Here is a 16,945-nt window from a genome sequence, read left to right as displayed (position 1 = left end):
ACTTACATTAGATTTATTTCTGGGTCCTCAGCTCCCTTTCTGTCTGTCTGTCTGACCTTAGACCAGATGGCAGTGTTCCCTGGTCTCCAGTTCCTTGGTTGTTAAGTGATAATCAGCTGTCATTTCCCTAACACAATTGCTGAAGGAGCATATGTACCCAGGGACATGCCCAGAACCAGGTCACCCAGGATTCTAGTACCCTTCATGTAGGTAACTGTTGGGTTCCGAATCATGCTGTCAAGTGGACATTGCCTCATTCATCCTTTGACCATCTGCTAAGAGTCTTGTTGACCTATGATATAAAGGGAGACCCCAACCTGTCTTTTGTATCCATCAGCCAAACATGGCTACACCTCAGCAGGTGAGGCATGGTCCTTAGGGTCCTGGGTCTGCACTGCATTCGTCTTCCAGCCTAGGACACAAGGATCTTTCCAGAAGTGGGAGGCTACTCTGTGCAGATATGATGCCCTAGTGCTCCTCTCTCATTACTTCAATAGGACTCATCTTTCCTAGGATTTCACCTATGAGAAAATCCTCCCAGGAGGCCTGAGATCTGATTCCCAGACTCTGTGTCCTTGAAAGGTTTCTTCATCCTCTGAGCCTTAGTCTCCTCATTGGAAATTAAGCAACACAGATGAAATGCTTGACTAGAGACTCATCAACAATGTGTGCCCTGGTTCTGAGGATATCCCAGGCCTCATAGGCTTCCATAATAATTGTGGTAGGGGAGGAATGACAGAGCCACCCCACTTACAGTTGAGGAACTAGAGGCCTAGAGAGCTTTGGCATCCTGTTTGAAGTTACTCATCTAGGAAAAGGGCACTGGGAACCCAGTGAGCCAGACTCCCAGGTTAGCTTGCCCTCTGTTAACCCTACAGGGTTGATTCCCATGTTCACTAAAAGGCTTCTATTAATAAAGATGGGTTTCAGATGCCTGTCTCCTCTAAAACCACATACATGGGAACCATCCATAGAAGGAACTCTTGCTGTCATAAACACTCTCAGGAAGCACCAGTGGATGGGGACTCCCCCCTATCCTTAACATCATGCATCTCTCAGAGGACATGTCCTGATGCTTGGAGGTCAACTGTTCACCCAGCCTGGAAGCATTTTCTCCATCCCCCCCCACCAGGGCTTGTAGTGCCCTGGGACCCAGGGATGAGTCATACATGTGGGGGCCTGAACAATTCCCAGCAAACCCTCACCCCCCGCCCCGCCCCATTTCATTGACTTCATTCCACTTCCATGGCCTCCTGGCTTCCCTCCCTGCCACGTACATGGGGGATCCTTGAGGGTCCTCTGCTTTTCCTCTTTCTATGTCATTCAGAATGACTCCTCTTCACCAGGCCACCCACTTGGCCCTAGTATTTCTTAATGCTGCTGCTCTAACAAATGACTTGCAAAGATCAGAAGTCATTCTCTCTCTCTCGGTTTGGGTGGCTGACGTCTATAGTTAGCATGGCCTGCTTAAGCTCCAGGCATCTGCAGGGCTGAGCATTGCCCTCTGCCAGCTCTGTGTGCCTGCTGACATTCCTTGTACCTGCAACATGTTGACCTTTCTCCAGGGTCACACCTCCATCTCCTCTTCTGTGTCCTGTCTTCCTCTGCCTCCTCTTACCTGAAGGTAGGCTTGAGGTGGGGCTGCACTGATCATCAGGGCAATTTCCGGAGCTGTAGAGCCTCAGCTTAGTCCCATCTGCAGAGTCCCCTCCCTTTTCTTCATAGATGCTACTTTGTGATTAGGACCTGGATTGATGGAGTAGGAAGACTTTTGAATCAACTTCAGACCTGGAAGTACTTCTGACCCTGACATCTCTCTCCTAGTAGCATTAGATCTGTTCCTAAGTCTCGTACCAAATTTGACTTCCTCGTTTTCCAGGAATCTATACTCATTCAGGCCTAGATCCCAGACTCCCAGACCTGCACTTGCTCTCAGCTCTCCAGTGAGCTTGTTCCATCGATAGTGCCCTCCTCTCTTGGCCTTTCTATGTGCCGTTTCCCTCACCTACATACGGCTCTCCTTTCCAAACTCTCTGGCTAATAGGAAGGGTTGAGACAGGCTTTGGCTAGACAGTATCCTTGTTTTTTGAGTCTGGGCTTGATATCCTCTGCATATCTGACTCTTCCACCATCCCTTGCCTGTGACAGAACTGCTCTTCCCCAGTGGGCATTACCCTCTGATACCCAGGCTCTCCTAAGGTGAAGGCAGCAGATGTATGGCTGCATCCTACACTAGACTCACACTGATGGCAAATGCTTAGCAGGCCCCATCAGAGTGTCGACTGCACTTCTGTCTACAAAGCTCTCATCTGGCAACAGCACAGGCTCCATAGAGCACCCGGAGGTCAGGGAGAAGGGGGATGGCCTCTACAGCTACTCTGTCCTTCTTGGCTAGGAGGATGATGTGACAGATGCCATTTGGGTTATTTGGGGACTGGGGAATGAATAGTTTCTAAACATCTGGATGGGTGATGCCAAGGGCTGGACAGGGAACCCCAGCCAATACCAGCTAAGTTCAAGCAATAGAACCGTTGATTGTCTGGGAGAACCTGAAGCTCTGTCATTGGTGTGGTCTCCCCTGATTCTTACATCTGAATACAGTGGAAGCTGTGCAAATCTGTGGGTTGGCATTTTGTGATGTGGAGGAATTACATGCCCTGGCTAGACAATGCGAGATTTTTGACTTCTAGATGACAGACCAAGGAAGCAAAGTGTGGGAACAGGAATGATTGTGGGGTTGTTGAGCTGAGTGGCCCCAGATGCATGCATCAGAGAAAGGATTTTTGAGGGGCTCTGAGTCTGATGTGAAAGGGAGAATAAGGGTTTATTCCCAGGTGGCCCAGGTGGGAGGTGGGAGCACGGACTAGTGTTGGGCAAATTTGGAAGGCAGTGGCTCAGCTGTGTTCATACACAACCTTGTGACCACTGTGAGGCTCAGAACAGGGGAGGGCTGAAGAGCCTGTAATGACACAGAACACATCTGAATGCAGACAGAAGGGTCCGGCAGGAAGCCCTAGATAGCCAATACTTGTTATAGAGCCTGGCTTTAGGGCAAGGATGAACAGAGGGAGGGGAGAGAGCCAGCCACAGAGGTCTCTGTCTGTCTGAGGTGTCTGTGGCCAGAGAGTATAAACTTGTATTTGGTCAGAGCTATGTTTTCCAAGCAAAGTTGCAGTTTCCTTTCCTTTAAGATCTACATTTTATATTTTTGGTTGTGAGTCATTTCTTTACCTGGGCACTGGTGGCTCACACTTCTAATCCCAGCACTTGGGAGACAGAGGCAGGAGGATCTGTGAGTTTGAGGCCAGCCAGGTCTACACACACACACACACACACACACACACACACACACAGAGAGAGAGAGAGAGAGAGAGAGAGAGAGAGAGAGAGAGAGAGAGAGAGAGAGTTAGTTCCAGGACAGCCAGGGCCAGAGAGAATCCCTGTTTGTTTTGTGTTGAGGTGTATTTTTAGTTATGTGTAAACAGGTGTTTGTGGTGGGCGTGACCATTCAAATGAGGTTTCCATGGAGACCAGAAGAAGTCATTGGCTCCCCTGGGGCTGCAGTTCCTGGATGATGTAAGAAGTCCAACATGAGTGCTGGGAACTGAACTTGGGACTCTGAAAGAGCAGGGGCACCCTTAACCACTGAGCCACCTTTCCAGTTTCTGCAATTTCATTTTAGAAGGTGAAATCTTGTTGTTTTAGTGGTTGGATTTACAGCATTAAAAAGTATTATTTGAAGATTTAGTGGTGGCGCACTGAGTTAAAAACACTTCCTGTGCAAAGCAGGAGAGCTTGACTTCAAATCTCCAGAATGCACAAACAGGTGGGTGTGGTAGTGTGAGTGTCTATAATCATAGTGTCCTATACAAAGGTGGGAGGGGAAGACAGGAGAATCGCCAAAAGTTCATAGGCTAGCTAGCCTGACACTCGCAGTGGAAAGACAACAAAGGGACCCAGTTTAAACAGATGGAGAGGCATTGGAGATTTTCCTCTGCCCCACACATCCGTGCTGTGGCTCAGTTGGAAGAAAGTTTGCCCAGAATGTGTAAAGACTTGGGTTTTACTTCCCAGAATAGGGCATGGTAACCTTCATCTCTAATTTCAGCACTTAAGAAGTAGAGGCAGTGGGTTAGAAGTTCAAGGCCAACCTAGGCTACATAGTCAGTCTGAAAGCCCCCCAGCCCTCTCTCTCAAGAAAGTATTGTTTGGACTGAACTAAACATGTGTGGGGTGTGAATTCAGTTCTTGGCTGACAGTTTTGACCTGTGTTTTGGAGCAACCCTGTGTTCCTAGAGGTGGCCTGTACTTGATGCATCTTTGTGTCCTCTGAGGTCCTCACTGCAGCTCTACTTGAACTCCTTCAGGCTGTTCTTGACATTTTGGGTTTGGAAAGACTTTTCTGGGAGGAGTATGGAGATGTGGGGTAGGGATGATGGGGAGCAGAGCCTCTCTCCCCAAATGCCGCTCAGCACCTTTCTACCGCTCAGGCCTCCAAGTGGAGTCTGAGCAGAAGAGAACTCCCCTGCCTGTGTCCTCCAGCCGTTAAGATGTCCCAGAGGGCAATCATCCCCAGAGGACCCTCCTTGCTGCTCTTCCTCCTCTATCTGTGCACGGGAAGTCTGAACTTCTACACTTTGCCTCTGCAGGCTGGTCTGATCCGGATGGAGGAGGAGGAGTTCTTTATCGAACCTCTGGAGAAGGGGCAGACGGATCAGGAGGCTGAACAAGGCCGAGTGCATGTGGTATATCGCCGACCGCCCACTCCTAAGCCCCCTCCTGTGAGCGAACCACAGGCTCTGGACACAGGTAAGGCTTCTGCCGAGGTTAGGTTAGGTGGGGAACACTGGATGTGTCCTGACTATCTGGTCCTGCTTCCCAGGGAAACATCCGGGGAAACTCAGTCCCCATGTTCAGGCCTGACTGGAGGCTGAAGCTGAGCTCCAGCCTTAGAGGCTTAGGAAGGAGTCGGCTGCCTGCCTGGTTGGATGCATGGCATATGGGGGTGCTAGGGTGTTGAGGCAGAGGCCTCCACTAGTGCTTGCAGGTCTAAGGTCCTCACAGAGAGAAGAAAAGGCTGTCTAGTGATGTGCCTTCTGTGAATATTGGGGAACAGGAGAGAGCTGGGTCAACACAGCATCGTGTGACCTCCCGACAGCCCCTGTCTCTGCTCCTGTACTGCCACAGTCTCTGTGATGTGATGGTGCCTGCTTCTATCCCAGAATGCTCCTGGACACTCAATAGAAAAGGCCCCAAGCAGTCTTTCTGTACATCCTTTACTTCAGGACACATCTTGAAAAGACCCTAGAGTAGCTCCCACACCTTCAATGTCTTCCACATGCATTCATGGAGTCTTATCTCTTTCAACGTAGAGTCCCAGTGTGCTTTGGGTCCTGGAATATGGGGGGAGCTTCTTAGTGGCCTGAGTGACTGACTGCCCACCTGGCCCCACAGGTCTTATCCAGCCAACCTGACCCTCTCCAGAGGTCTCTGGGTTGTACAGAGGCCTGAAGTGCTCTTGCAGGTCCCAGGGTCACAGTATGTGGATGACACCTTCTCGCTTTTGCCAGGCAGCTGGGCAGCTGCATGCTTAGCTCTCAGTCTTGGAACTGGACCCCAAGCTGAGGAATGTTGGGTCAGGCACATTTGCAGGCCTTTTGTCAGTAGCCTGGATGCCCCTGACTGACGAGGCCCTCCCCGTGCTATGATTTATTGAAATCGTCCCCCTACTCTGTGGCAGCCCTAGCTCATTTATTTCACTTCCCTCTCACACTCTGGTTTGACAGATCAATTGGGCACAGCCTGGCAGGGCACCATTCTAATTTTAAGGCACCGTGTCAGGTAGCTCGGTAAACGAATTGTTCACTGGGACACCGGTGTTCCTGGGAGATAATCAATATTTCTAGCTGTCCCTTCTTCCCTGGTAATGAATAGCCATCTACCTTAGCTGTCAAGCTCAGCTTCTGGGGGCTACCTGCTCCGCATTCCCCAAGCCTTCGTCTTACTCTCACCCTTTTGATGTCTGTATGAGAGTAACTCTGGGGGCCTGGAGAGAAAATGGTCACAAGAATTACCCCAGACCTGGAGGAAGGCCTGTTCTCTTGCCAGCTAACTGCTTTTGGACAAAGTGGGCTTTTGTTTCCTTATAACAACTGACAGGGGTTAGAAAAGTCTGTCTCTCAGAGAGCTCAAGGCCGGCCACTTTGGCCTTGATATTACTTCCAGTAAGGCTGGCCTCTACTGGAAGAGTCTGGATGGTTCTGGCCTTATTCTCCCTACTCCTGGGCTCAGGCAGGGTGAGTTGGAGCTGGCACTGTGGAGCTGGCTGGGTGCCCTTGGCTGTGTCTCCAATCCCAGATTCTGTATTAGGCTTATCTGCTTGCCCTAGAGCCCTTCCCCCAATGGTCTAGCTGGCTTGGTTTTGTCTTTTGGACTGTGCTTAGCATTTTGGCATCTTCTATTGAGTCATCCCTCTGCCTCTCGATCCCATACACACATCCCTAATGAGAACTTGGAACTGAGAACACAGGAGAGGAATTTCAAACTCAGAATCAGCCCAGAAACTACTGACCCCAGATGGTGCTGGATACGGCCAACTACCCAGGTCAGGATGAAGCTGGGCTGGAAGGTGGGGTGGGTGGGGCTTGGCCGTCAGTCACCAGAGGAGGAGAAGAGCCTCTGTCCAAGGCTGAAGGCAAGGCTGCAAGCCTTGTGTGAGTGTAGGTGGGAGCCTTGGGCCGTAGCCTCAGATCACAGGACTATACTCTGTGGGCTAAGCCTCCCTTCTGTGACTTCCTATCCAGTGTCAGCATGACGAGACCCTGTCTCCCCTGAATGTGTCTGATGGTTCCCAAATGGCCCATGGCTAAGGTCGACTCATTGACTGGAGGGGGTCCAGACCGTTTAGGCCAGAGCTGGGCCAAAGGCCCGGAGTGACCTCAGGCAGTTCAGCTTTCCATCAGCTTGAGCCCTGACAAAGCACAGAGCGGCAGTTGCAGGATTTATAAAATCTGTGTCCCATGGCTGGGTATAGCAAGTCAGCACAGCTTAATGGGCTCAGGACCTAGGAGCTCACTACAAAGGCTTTGCTTGTTTTTGTATAGGAGAGGCTATGTGAAAGCGGCTGGAAGCTTGGGTACTCCCCCCCCCCACCCCTGTTAGGAGGTGGGGCTAGCTTGTGGAGTCTCTCTGCTCTCATCAGGGGACTCATGGAGTTGGTTGGGGCTCACAGGACTGAACTCATTCTTGTCAGTGCAGATTTTTATAAACTGAGCTCACCATACATGCTTCATCTCTTTCACACAGCCTTTCTGCCTCTCCACTGTTGTAATCCATCCAAGGGGATTTGCATGAAGACGCTAACACAATGCCAGCGAATGTCAGGGGCCAACTAATCCTCAGTTCCTACCTCATGTGTTTTGTTGTAGGGACACACAGTAGACTCAGACACGAGGGGACTTAATTAGTCCAGATTATGTTGTGGTTATTATAATAAAATACTTGAGTCAGGGTAACTTTATAAAGAAAAAAAAGGGTTTTACTTACCTGGCACTTTTGGAGGCTGATTGATGCAGGCTGGAGAAGGCCAACTGCCCAGGCTACAGTGAAGCTGGACTAGAGGGTGGAGTAGATAGTGGTCTAGTCATTGGAAGAGATTAAACTGTCCAAAATTAAACCCTAGGCCTCAGCCCTGAGCTATAAGCCCATACTCTCCCAGTGAGAACTCAGGCTGCTGTGAGTCTACCCCAAGGCAACCTCATCATATGGGTTCAAGACATCCTAGTGAGTATTGATAGGGCAATGAAAATCAAGACCCCAGCGAAGGCAAAACTTATCTGTCAACAAAAACTCGAGTTCTGGGTCCATTCTTGGACCTTGTCCCAGCTTCTACCTGTTGTCTTTGAAGTTCTTGACTTTGGAGGCAGCACTGGTGGGGACAACAGCTGAAGCCCTGACTGGGCCAGAAGACCCACTCTGTACTTGGAACTGGGTGATCTTGGCACATAACTCACCCTTAAGCCTAAGACAGCTGTGGAGCCCTAGCTGGGTAGACACACACATTATGTCATACTTTTGGAGACCAGAGGTCACTGTCACTGAGCTGAAATGGAGATGTGGGCCGGGTCACACTGCCTCTGGAGATATGAGGAGGGAAGGTGTTGGTTGACCCTTCAGGCCCTTGACTTGAAGGCACATCACTTCCGAGGTCGCCAGAATTAACTTCTCTGTCTGTGTACATGTCTTCTCTCCCTACATCTCCTCTCCCTCTTGGAAGGTTGATTCCATTTGAGTTTCTCTGGGTGACCCAGGTATACCTCCCCCATGTCAACGTCCTTGATCTAATCGCATCTGCCAAGCACTGTTCTGTCTTGGAAAGTGTCAGCAACAGGTCACAGGAGTCAGGACTCCATCTCTTCAGTAACTCCCTTTCAGCTACATGCAGAAAGTGAAATCTGAGCCGGAGAAGCAGTACATGGACAGCACTCCAGTGGAGCACCCATGCACGGCAGCAACCTGGTCCTGCCTCAGGCAGATGTTACCCAGCACCTGGGAAGGCCAGACAGATGAGGCCACATATACAGAACAGCTGGCCTTGCTGTTGGCACCAAAGGCTGTGTCTCCACTTGGGATTCTGTGAAGATCCCTGTGTCATAGTCTCGATATCCCCACCTCCCTTTCATACACACAGAGCTGTCTGTACAGTGTCCCACTATCAAGGCTAGAGCTACACATTCAGAGGCCTTCAATGAGACAACAGCAAACAGCATCCACCCTTGGCCTGGCTCTCATCCCCTTCCCCCATTCTCTCCCAGTGCTGTGGATTAAACTCAGGTCCTCACACATGTTATGCAAGCATCCTCCCCCTGAGCTACACCCCCAATCTCCTTTCTCTCCTTCTAGTATAAACACAGACAACAAGACATCTCTGTAAAGATGAAAGCAGCAGTATGGATGTAGCAGTGTGTGGCATATGGTACCCGCCTTGCCTCTGGCATAGGGTGGAACCAGAGACCCTATTTGAAGTAGGGGCTCTCCCTTACTTCTCTTGACCTTGCTCTGTCTCATAGGTAGCCTCATGGATCTGGGGCAGTAGAATGTATTAGCACCAAGAGAATTCAGATGATCATTTTTATGAGAACTCTTAGGCATTTTAAAATGTGGCTTCAAATTTCGGGGGGAAAAAAAAAGCACGGTATGGACCAAATAAAACAGGCCCCTCCCGTTGGCCGTGGCTTCTGAGATGCAGAGGCTGAAGCGGTGTCAGTCTTCCCCATTAGGCTACTTCCCTGGGGTACCCCTGGCTATACCTCAGAATGGAAACGAGGCAGGTGGTTCCCGCCCTGGGGACCTGCTTCTTTCTGGGTTGCTGTGCCCTCAAGCCAAGCTGTACACACTGCCCCAGGGCTGAAAGAAGTCAGACAGTCCTGTGCCAGTGACCTTGGCTGCCACCTCCTCTCCAGAAGCAGCGGGTGCCAAGCTTCTGCCCGCTGCTGTCAGGCTTGGGTGTCCTCCCTGACGGGCAGAAGTGACTCCACACCACGGGAGCTGCTTTGCCCTGCTGCTGCCAAGGCAGGCCTGGAGAGAGAGGATGAGGCACAGGCACCAACTGGCTTCTCCACGTGGCCGAGTGACTGGCCCACAGCCAGCCCTCCCCCTAGACAGGGAAGCCAACCTCTCCTGACTAGATGTCATCGGGTTACCTTCCCTTGAGTTCAGGTCGGAGTTTTCCAGGCTGCAGGGAGCCATGCAGGGTGAAGTGGGGGTGGGGGTGGGGCAGAGCTGATGCCCAGGTGCTTGGTGGGGGCAGGTGATGGCTACAGCTCACCTAGGATCTAAACAATGTCCTGTATGTAGGGGACAGCCATAAAAGGTCTCTGGGGACCTGACTGAGCATCCTGCATGTTGGCAAGCCTGCTCAGGCTGCAGTGTGCTTGAGGTTGGAGGTGGGGTGCCATAGGGGTGGGGTAGAACTGAGGTGTTAGGGGAATAGAGTAAAGGCTGTCTCGATAAGCCTCTGGATGGGAAGGGAGGTGTAGGGACTCCCAGGCAGGGAGTTCACCAGGACTCAGTTCCATATACGGGGGACTCAGCACAAGTGAGGTCTGGGTCGTGGGGAGCATGGAAGGAGATTTGAGAGACCAGAGAGGAGGTACAGTGGGGAGGGGGGTGCAGACTTGCTGACAACCAGATGAGGGCGCCATTTGGCCCTGCAGATAGATGTTCAGACCACACTCAGTCTTTTGTGGCAATTGCAATAACACCACAAACTCAGTGGCTTAAACAGCATGGCATAGTCTCCGAGAGCCCTGGGGGGGTTGGGGGTCCAGAATTAGAAGATGGGTCTGTGAGAGCTTTTTCCAGCCTCTCCCAGCATCTGCCTGGTGGCTGCCGGCCTCCCTTGGCTTGTGTCTGCATCATACTGATCTCTGTGACCACATTACTTCCTCCTCTTCTGCTGGAGACAAATCTCCCTCTTTCTCACCATTATGAAGGCATTTGTGATGACTTTTAGGGCCTTCTAACATAATTTTGGACAGCCTCCCCATCCCAAGGTGCTCAGTCTAATCTCCTGTGGTAACAATGGTGGATTCTGGGGAATAAATTGTGGACACCCTGGGGCCAATGATTCAAGCCACATATCTAAGTGTTAAACCCTGGGGTCGCAGAGGAAGGTGAAGAGTGGGCTCTGGCTGGTGCTGGACTTAGGATTGAATCTGAGATCTGGTCTTGGTTCATATATCCATACCGGGACCCTTTGTGTCTGAATGAATTTCTTGAACTTCTTGCCAGAGCCATGGAGTCTGGCTCTTTTGTGTGGTAACCCCTTTTCTTCCATGCCCTGTTGTGTCGGTTGGTCAGCTTACAGCACTGAATCTGGTACTCAGTGCCCTCTCAGTCCCCAACCCCATTCCTGCAGCCTGGGGACCCAAGGAGAGCACTGATTGTGAAACCTGAGGCATCTGGCCTGGGCGCCAGGAGGCGTATTTCAGAGCTGAGCACACCCTTGGCAGAGGCAGCAGTGTGCCTGTCCCAAGGGCTGGGCCCTTGGGAAAACTTTGGGAGATGCCAGGGTGGTGACGTGGCTTCACACTGGGAAGGGTGGGTGGGAACTGGCTCTGGGAGAACCCGAGGCTGTACATTCCCTGGGGCTCTGAGTTGTCTAGGGACAGAACATCAGCAGAGTTGGCAGGGCCCAGTCCCCTAGTCTGGCTGGTCTCCTGGGTTGGGGATCTGTGGTGTGGGAGTGCTGCCCTGTAGGTTTTTCTGAGGCTTATAAAGGCAGTAGCCATGCGTGGGGCAGCTCAGGCCCCACCTCATCTCTCAATAGAGATATGATGGGGGTGGGGTGGGGGAAAAGTCAGTCTTCATAGCAGTCTATGCCTAGCACCCTGCCTGACTGGTGCTGACAGTCCTGTGTGCTTGGTTGCTCTCTTCTGCCTTCAGTTTCGATTTAGCTGTGCCTCAGGACCCACACCCCATTTCTCATTTCTTCAGTGAATCAGTGAGTTCTGATTCAGGGTTAAGGACCACCAGGAGACAGTGACCTGGGGAAGTCTTGGATTGTTGCTTTGGTTCCTGGATAGATGACCAATGTCATTTAGAGGATGACAATCTCAGTGTTGGCTTGGCTGTAGCCCCAACTCAGATGCAAGAGGCAGTTCTTGAAAATGACTGGCGTCTTTTGAAGGAGCTGTCTTGCTTTTACAGCTGCTCCCAGCAAGCATGGGGGCAGTTTAGTGGAGGGCACGACATTGTGTGAGAGCTAATTTGGTGCAGGGGAGAATGTAAATGGGTAGATCCTGTCTGGCTGAGTGACTGGTTCACTATAGGGCCTTGGGTAAGGGGTCCAACTGCTCTGTGACTCAGTTTCTCCGTCTCTAAGTAGGTATAGCATTGAGCTGTTGGGGTGAGTCGAAATCGTCCTTATGTCTTTGTCCAGAGCCCCTGTCTTGCTACAGCGTTAGGATTCTAGGGATGTTGTTGTCTTGGAACCTCAGGTTCCCTCAGCCCTCGCTGTCTCTCTCTTCTCCAGACACAATGAATCGATGCTTTGCCTTACGTGCCCTGGATTTGGGTTGCAAATGTCCCCCAAAGAGCTTTTCTGGCGGTACACAGTGACCATGCTGGTTTCCAGACAGCACACAGCTCAGAAATGAAGTGCCTTTCACCTCACAGGTGTGCCTGGAGTTTAATTAATAAGGCTAGCCGTGTCTGGTGGTTATGTTGGCCTTTGGCTCACCAGGTCTGCTCTCTGCAGGTCTCCAATACAGCAATTGCAATTGCTGGAAGAGATGCGATGTCTCTGGGGACAAGTCTGCATGCAAATAGCATTTGTGCCGGGGATAGAATTTTTTGGGTCTACTCAGACCATATCTTGGAGGGCTAGGGAGATGGCTGGGTTGATAAAATATATGCCCCACAAGTGTGAGGAATGGAGTTCAGAGCCCAGCACCCATATAAAACACAAAGTGGACCTGTCACCGGGCCTGTAAGCAAGTGTCTCAGAGGTGGAGATAAGGAATCCCCAAGGCAAGCTGGTGATAGACTAGGTGAACTGACAGGCTTCCAGCTCAGTGAGACCTTCTCTCTGAAGTAAAGTGGATGGGCTTTGTGTGTTACAGAGGGGTGGGCAGCAAGTCATCTATGGCCTGCTCCTGGACAAGTGCCTTAGGGAGAGACTCAGAGAGTCCAACACCAGCCCTGAAGTCAGCCACCATGATGGCAAAGACAGAAGAATACAGGCAGACACAGCTCAGAAACAGGACTGGAGCTGCAGACCTGAACCTGATCCACCCAGAGCAGCCGGAGACCTCTGACCACAGGCCCCGATTCCTCCCCAGATTCTCCGCAGGACAGCAGGCACTTCAGGCAGCCCCAAGCCTGAAGTGTTTTCTATAAAAATTTCCAATTTTCCTTGACCCATTTCTCTTTGAAATGAATCCCAACCAGCACTATGCACTTGGCTCCAAAGGAGCTCTGAGCTGGTGAAAGGTCATGCTCTTAGGTGGAGATGCTGGTGTCTGCTTCTCTCCTCCCCCTCTTGGGCTTTATTTTGATTTTCTTTATTTTTTACCCTGTCTCTCTCTAGCTCAAGCTGGAGCATCATGGAGCCAGGAAAGGGTGAAGATAGGAAACAGGGTCAGACCCCTCATCTGGCTTCTCTACTTATTCTAGGTCTTGGAGCTCAGAGATCACATGAGCCCCAGGGCTCTAGCCCCTATGGTTCCTTCGGCTTGCAACACTCGTCCTGGCCCTGGGCCTCCTGCTTAGCTGTCACCACCTCTAACCTCGAGTGCCCCTCTCACTAGTCCTCCCTCATGCTGCTGTCTTGCTCTAGTTAACTTTGACTTCCTTGCAAATGCAGTTCACCGAGGGAGGACTTGCCCTGGTTTGCAGACTGCAGCCTGCTGTCTTCTACTCCAGCTCTCACACACAGAGAATGAACATTAAGCAAAGTCAGGCTACACTCTAGCATCAGGACACCTCCACCAGAGTCCCGGGCTCAGCCTGCTCCTGGTCTAGAAGTGCTAGGGTAACACTCTAGTACATGTAACACTATTTCTGGGTGGTAGATCCTTTAAGAGGTGGGGCCTGGTAGGGGAAAATTGATCAGTGACTGTGTTCTTTTGGAAAGTACACTGGGACCTAGCCTCTTGGTCCTCCTTTCTTTTGCTTGTTCATCACGAAGTGAACAATCTGGGTCACAAACTTCTACTGTAATGTCCTGCATCACCACAGGCCAAAAGCCACAGGCCCAAGGACTACGTATGGGCAGAAGTTCCTGAAACCGTGAGCTACAATAAACTTTTCTTTCTGTGACGTCTACTGCCTCAAGTATTTTGTCACAGTGATAGAGAGGTTTCATAGACATCAGAAAATGTGTCCTGGTGGGAGGAGACCAGTCAGAGTGACTTCATGACAGAAGAGCACACACCTGGATGATGGCCTGGTAAGGCGAGGGCTTGCAGGGCAGGCCAAGTTTTCAAAAACTGGGCTAGGATCTGGGGAAGATCTGGTCTGGGAGCTGGGCTTGTGTGGGGGCCATGGAGGGCTCAATAACGCCTAATGAGAATGCTGCTCCCCAAATTAACTGGTTAAGAGAAACAGTAACTCTTCTTAGACAGGAGCCTGGACTCAGAGACAGCCCCTGGGTTTGCTGCCGCATGTGCATTCTCTTCCTTCCTTCTTTCCTTCCTTCCTTCCTTCCTTCCTTCCTTCCTTCCTTCCTTCACTCATTCATTCATTCTCTCAGCACCTCACCATTGTGTTCATCCCCTGTACTGAAGTTAGAACTGCAGACAAATCCAAGCAAGGCCCTCCTCTCCTGAAACAGCCTGGCAGGGGAGATGCTGTGGGCCGAAAATTACAGGGCACAGTTCCCTGTGGTCAAATGTCAGACAGGTCAAAGGAGAGAGGTAGGGAAGCAAGGGCTGTGTTTCTGGTCTTGGGTGTGGACAGCCTCTTGCCCCTGATATGACCTCTTCTGAAAATTGGAGTTGGGGACACTGGAAGCTGGCCTTGGATTCTGTTCTCTGAATAGGAAACCATGACTGAGCCCTTCATAGGGGTGAGCTGAACCAGGCTGACTGTCACCAGCTCTGGCTCTGAGCATCAAACCCGTAGGGATTTGCTGAGTGACTGGCTTGTGAATCTAAGCTCTGAGCACCAGCTCATGCTCAGAAGAGGCCAGCCTACTCCCCAGGCCTAGTTTCTCTAGCCTTCTGCAGCACGAGGCTTGACATCCAGTATTCTACTCTTCCAGAGACAACAGTGCTGATCCTTGCTTTAGCTTGTGAGTCTTTGATTACTGGTGACGATGAACGCGCCTCCCTGTCTGAAGCCTCTGTAGATCCCTTCCGGTTAGGTTCCTTGCCGGTTTCTCTCCTGGACGTGAGAACCAGGATCCATCTTTTATTGCCTGAGATACTGACTCTGTCAGGTTTGATCGGAACCTCTTCCCTGGTTCTGGTCTTGGTAGTGAGTGTTCAACATGAGCCTGCAGCGTTTGGTGAGCGCATCCCCAAGGGATCCCCACACCTCAGGATTCTTGTAATGAGCCTCTGGGATTGGTTGGTGCTACAGACCTGTCTACTTTACAGATAGGAAACTGAGGCTCTGACAGTTGTTCAGGTCATAGGTTATAGAGTCACAACATAGACTGGAGAGCCAAGACATCCAACTGCTGTATGGAGCATGGAGGATTGGGGCCTAGATGTAACTTCATGGCTGCTGAAGCCCTGGGCAGAGCCCTCTTGGCCAGCTCTGAGCCTGGGCAGCTGAGAACTCAGCCGGCTCAGACCCAGCTGAAGGCCGGCCATGCCTGAAGTGCTTCTCAGCACCAGGCCTGCTTCTCGGCTTCAGAGCTGCAGAGACTGAAGCCCAGCGAGGCTGAGTGAGGACATGTCTCTCGGTCATGGAGCACATTAGCTGTGGGGTTGCTTGTAGGGAATTCCCAGCATTGCGCACAGTAGCTGGCGCTCAGTCGGGCCCTAAATACCCATGAAAAGAAAGAGTGAATGGAGCTGCCTAGAAAGCCTGGCTGCGCCATCCTGATTCCTGAAGCACAGTTGTCCCTTGTGGGCATCTGCAGGCTTACTGAAGAGGCTGGCTTTTATCACAGTGATGCCAGGGTGCAGCCCACACTTTTGTGGCTCCTGGGCTCAGGTCCCTAAGTCTGCAGAGGTGGGATGTCACTGGTGCCATACAATATGGATGTTCACATACTTTATTTGGTCCTATTTCCTCGTCCCTGACCAGGCTGGCTTCACAGATGTGCTATCAGTGCCACAAAGCCCCAGACCAGAAGGTTCCCATGCACGCTGCAATACTCTCCTGCCACTGTCTTGAAATGCATAAGTGCTCTTTGCACAAGGTACTTTGCATTTTTCCTTTTGTAAACAATATAGTTGGTTCTACTCATCACTCTATTCTATGTCAGCTTCGTCCTGTGGCCTCCTGACTCTGTGGTCCAGATTATGAGGTTAAAGCTACTACTGGGCACTATACAATGGCCAAAACTAGGGGTCTCAGTAAGTGCTCCCTTCCTTCTGAGCCTGAGAGCCCTGACTTTCTAAGTGTTCACTCTTAGCTTTTGTTTGGGAATGAACATCACAGGCCTGTTGAGGACAAGGGAGACAGCTCAGGTGATGCTCTGTGACAGGCCTGTCAGAGATATGCCTAGGAATGGCAGTGTTGTGGATCTCACCCTCTACCCTGAGATACTGTAGAACTGGGAAGACAGGCCAGGGCAGCGGTTGGAGGGGCTGGGAAGGTTGCCTTGCCGTCCTAGCTAAACTTACCTCTACCCCATTGTCTTTGAACATAGATGGTCCTAGGAAACCTATATTCCTTGTTCATTCATTCATTCATTCATTCCACTCATCAGACAAGTCCTTATGGAGCTCTTGTAACAGGGCCCAGAACTGTTAGGCTCTAGTAGCTGGGGGTACCCTTCGGTGCTTGCCCCCTCAGAATCATCCAGTTCACAGTGAAGAGCCCAAGCTATTACTATCTATAGCAGCAGTTCTCAATCTGTGGGTCGTGACCCCTTTGGGGGTTGAATAACCCTTTCACAGGGGTCACTTATCAGCTATTCTTTACATCAGATAGTTATATTTTTGATTCATAACAATAGCAAAATTACAATTATGAAATAGCCATGAGAATAATTTTATTTTGGGGGAGGTCAGCACAACGCGAAGGGTTAAAATGTATTAAAGAATTGCAGCGTTAGGAAAGTTGAGAACCCTTAGTCTAGAGGATAAAATATGACAGGTAGAGGGCCATGCTGATTGTAGGTGGCTGATCACTAAGAGGGGGAAAGAGCTGGGAGCATCAGATGAGAGGGTTTTGCCAAATGGTGGTGGTGCACACTGCTAATCCCAGCACTCTGGAAGCTGAGGTAGGTGGATCTCTGAGTTTGAGGCCAGCCTGGTCTACAGAG

At 50.9% G+C, this 16,945-nt stretch overlaps 1 protein-coding gene across 1 annotated transcript in view; it reads left to right on the top strand.

Annotated features, from left to right (window-relative positions):
* The window catches only part of Adamts2 (ADAM metallopeptidase with thrombospondin type 1 motif 2), a 203,093-nt gene that overhangs the window by 63,240 nt on the left and 122,908 nt on the right, over positions 1-16,945 (top strand). Inside the window, exon 3 of the mRNA XM_021176447.3 lies at positions 4,650-4,809. Coding sequence (XP_021032106.1) covers positions 4,650-4,809 — 160 coding nt within the window. The remainder of the gene's footprint in view (positions 1-4,649; positions 4,810-16,945) is intronic.

Source organism: Mus caroli, unplaced genomic scaffold, assembly GCF_978045245.1.
Source record: "Mus caroli unplaced genomic scaffold, Mus_caroli_1 scaffold_13, whole genome shotgun sequence".
Taxonomy (NCBI): domain Eukaryota; kingdom Metazoa; phylum Chordata; class Mammalia; order Rodentia; family Muridae; genus Mus; species Mus caroli.
The sequence above is the reverse complement of the archived record's forward strand: the minus strand, read 5'-3'. Positions and strand labels throughout refer to the sequence as shown.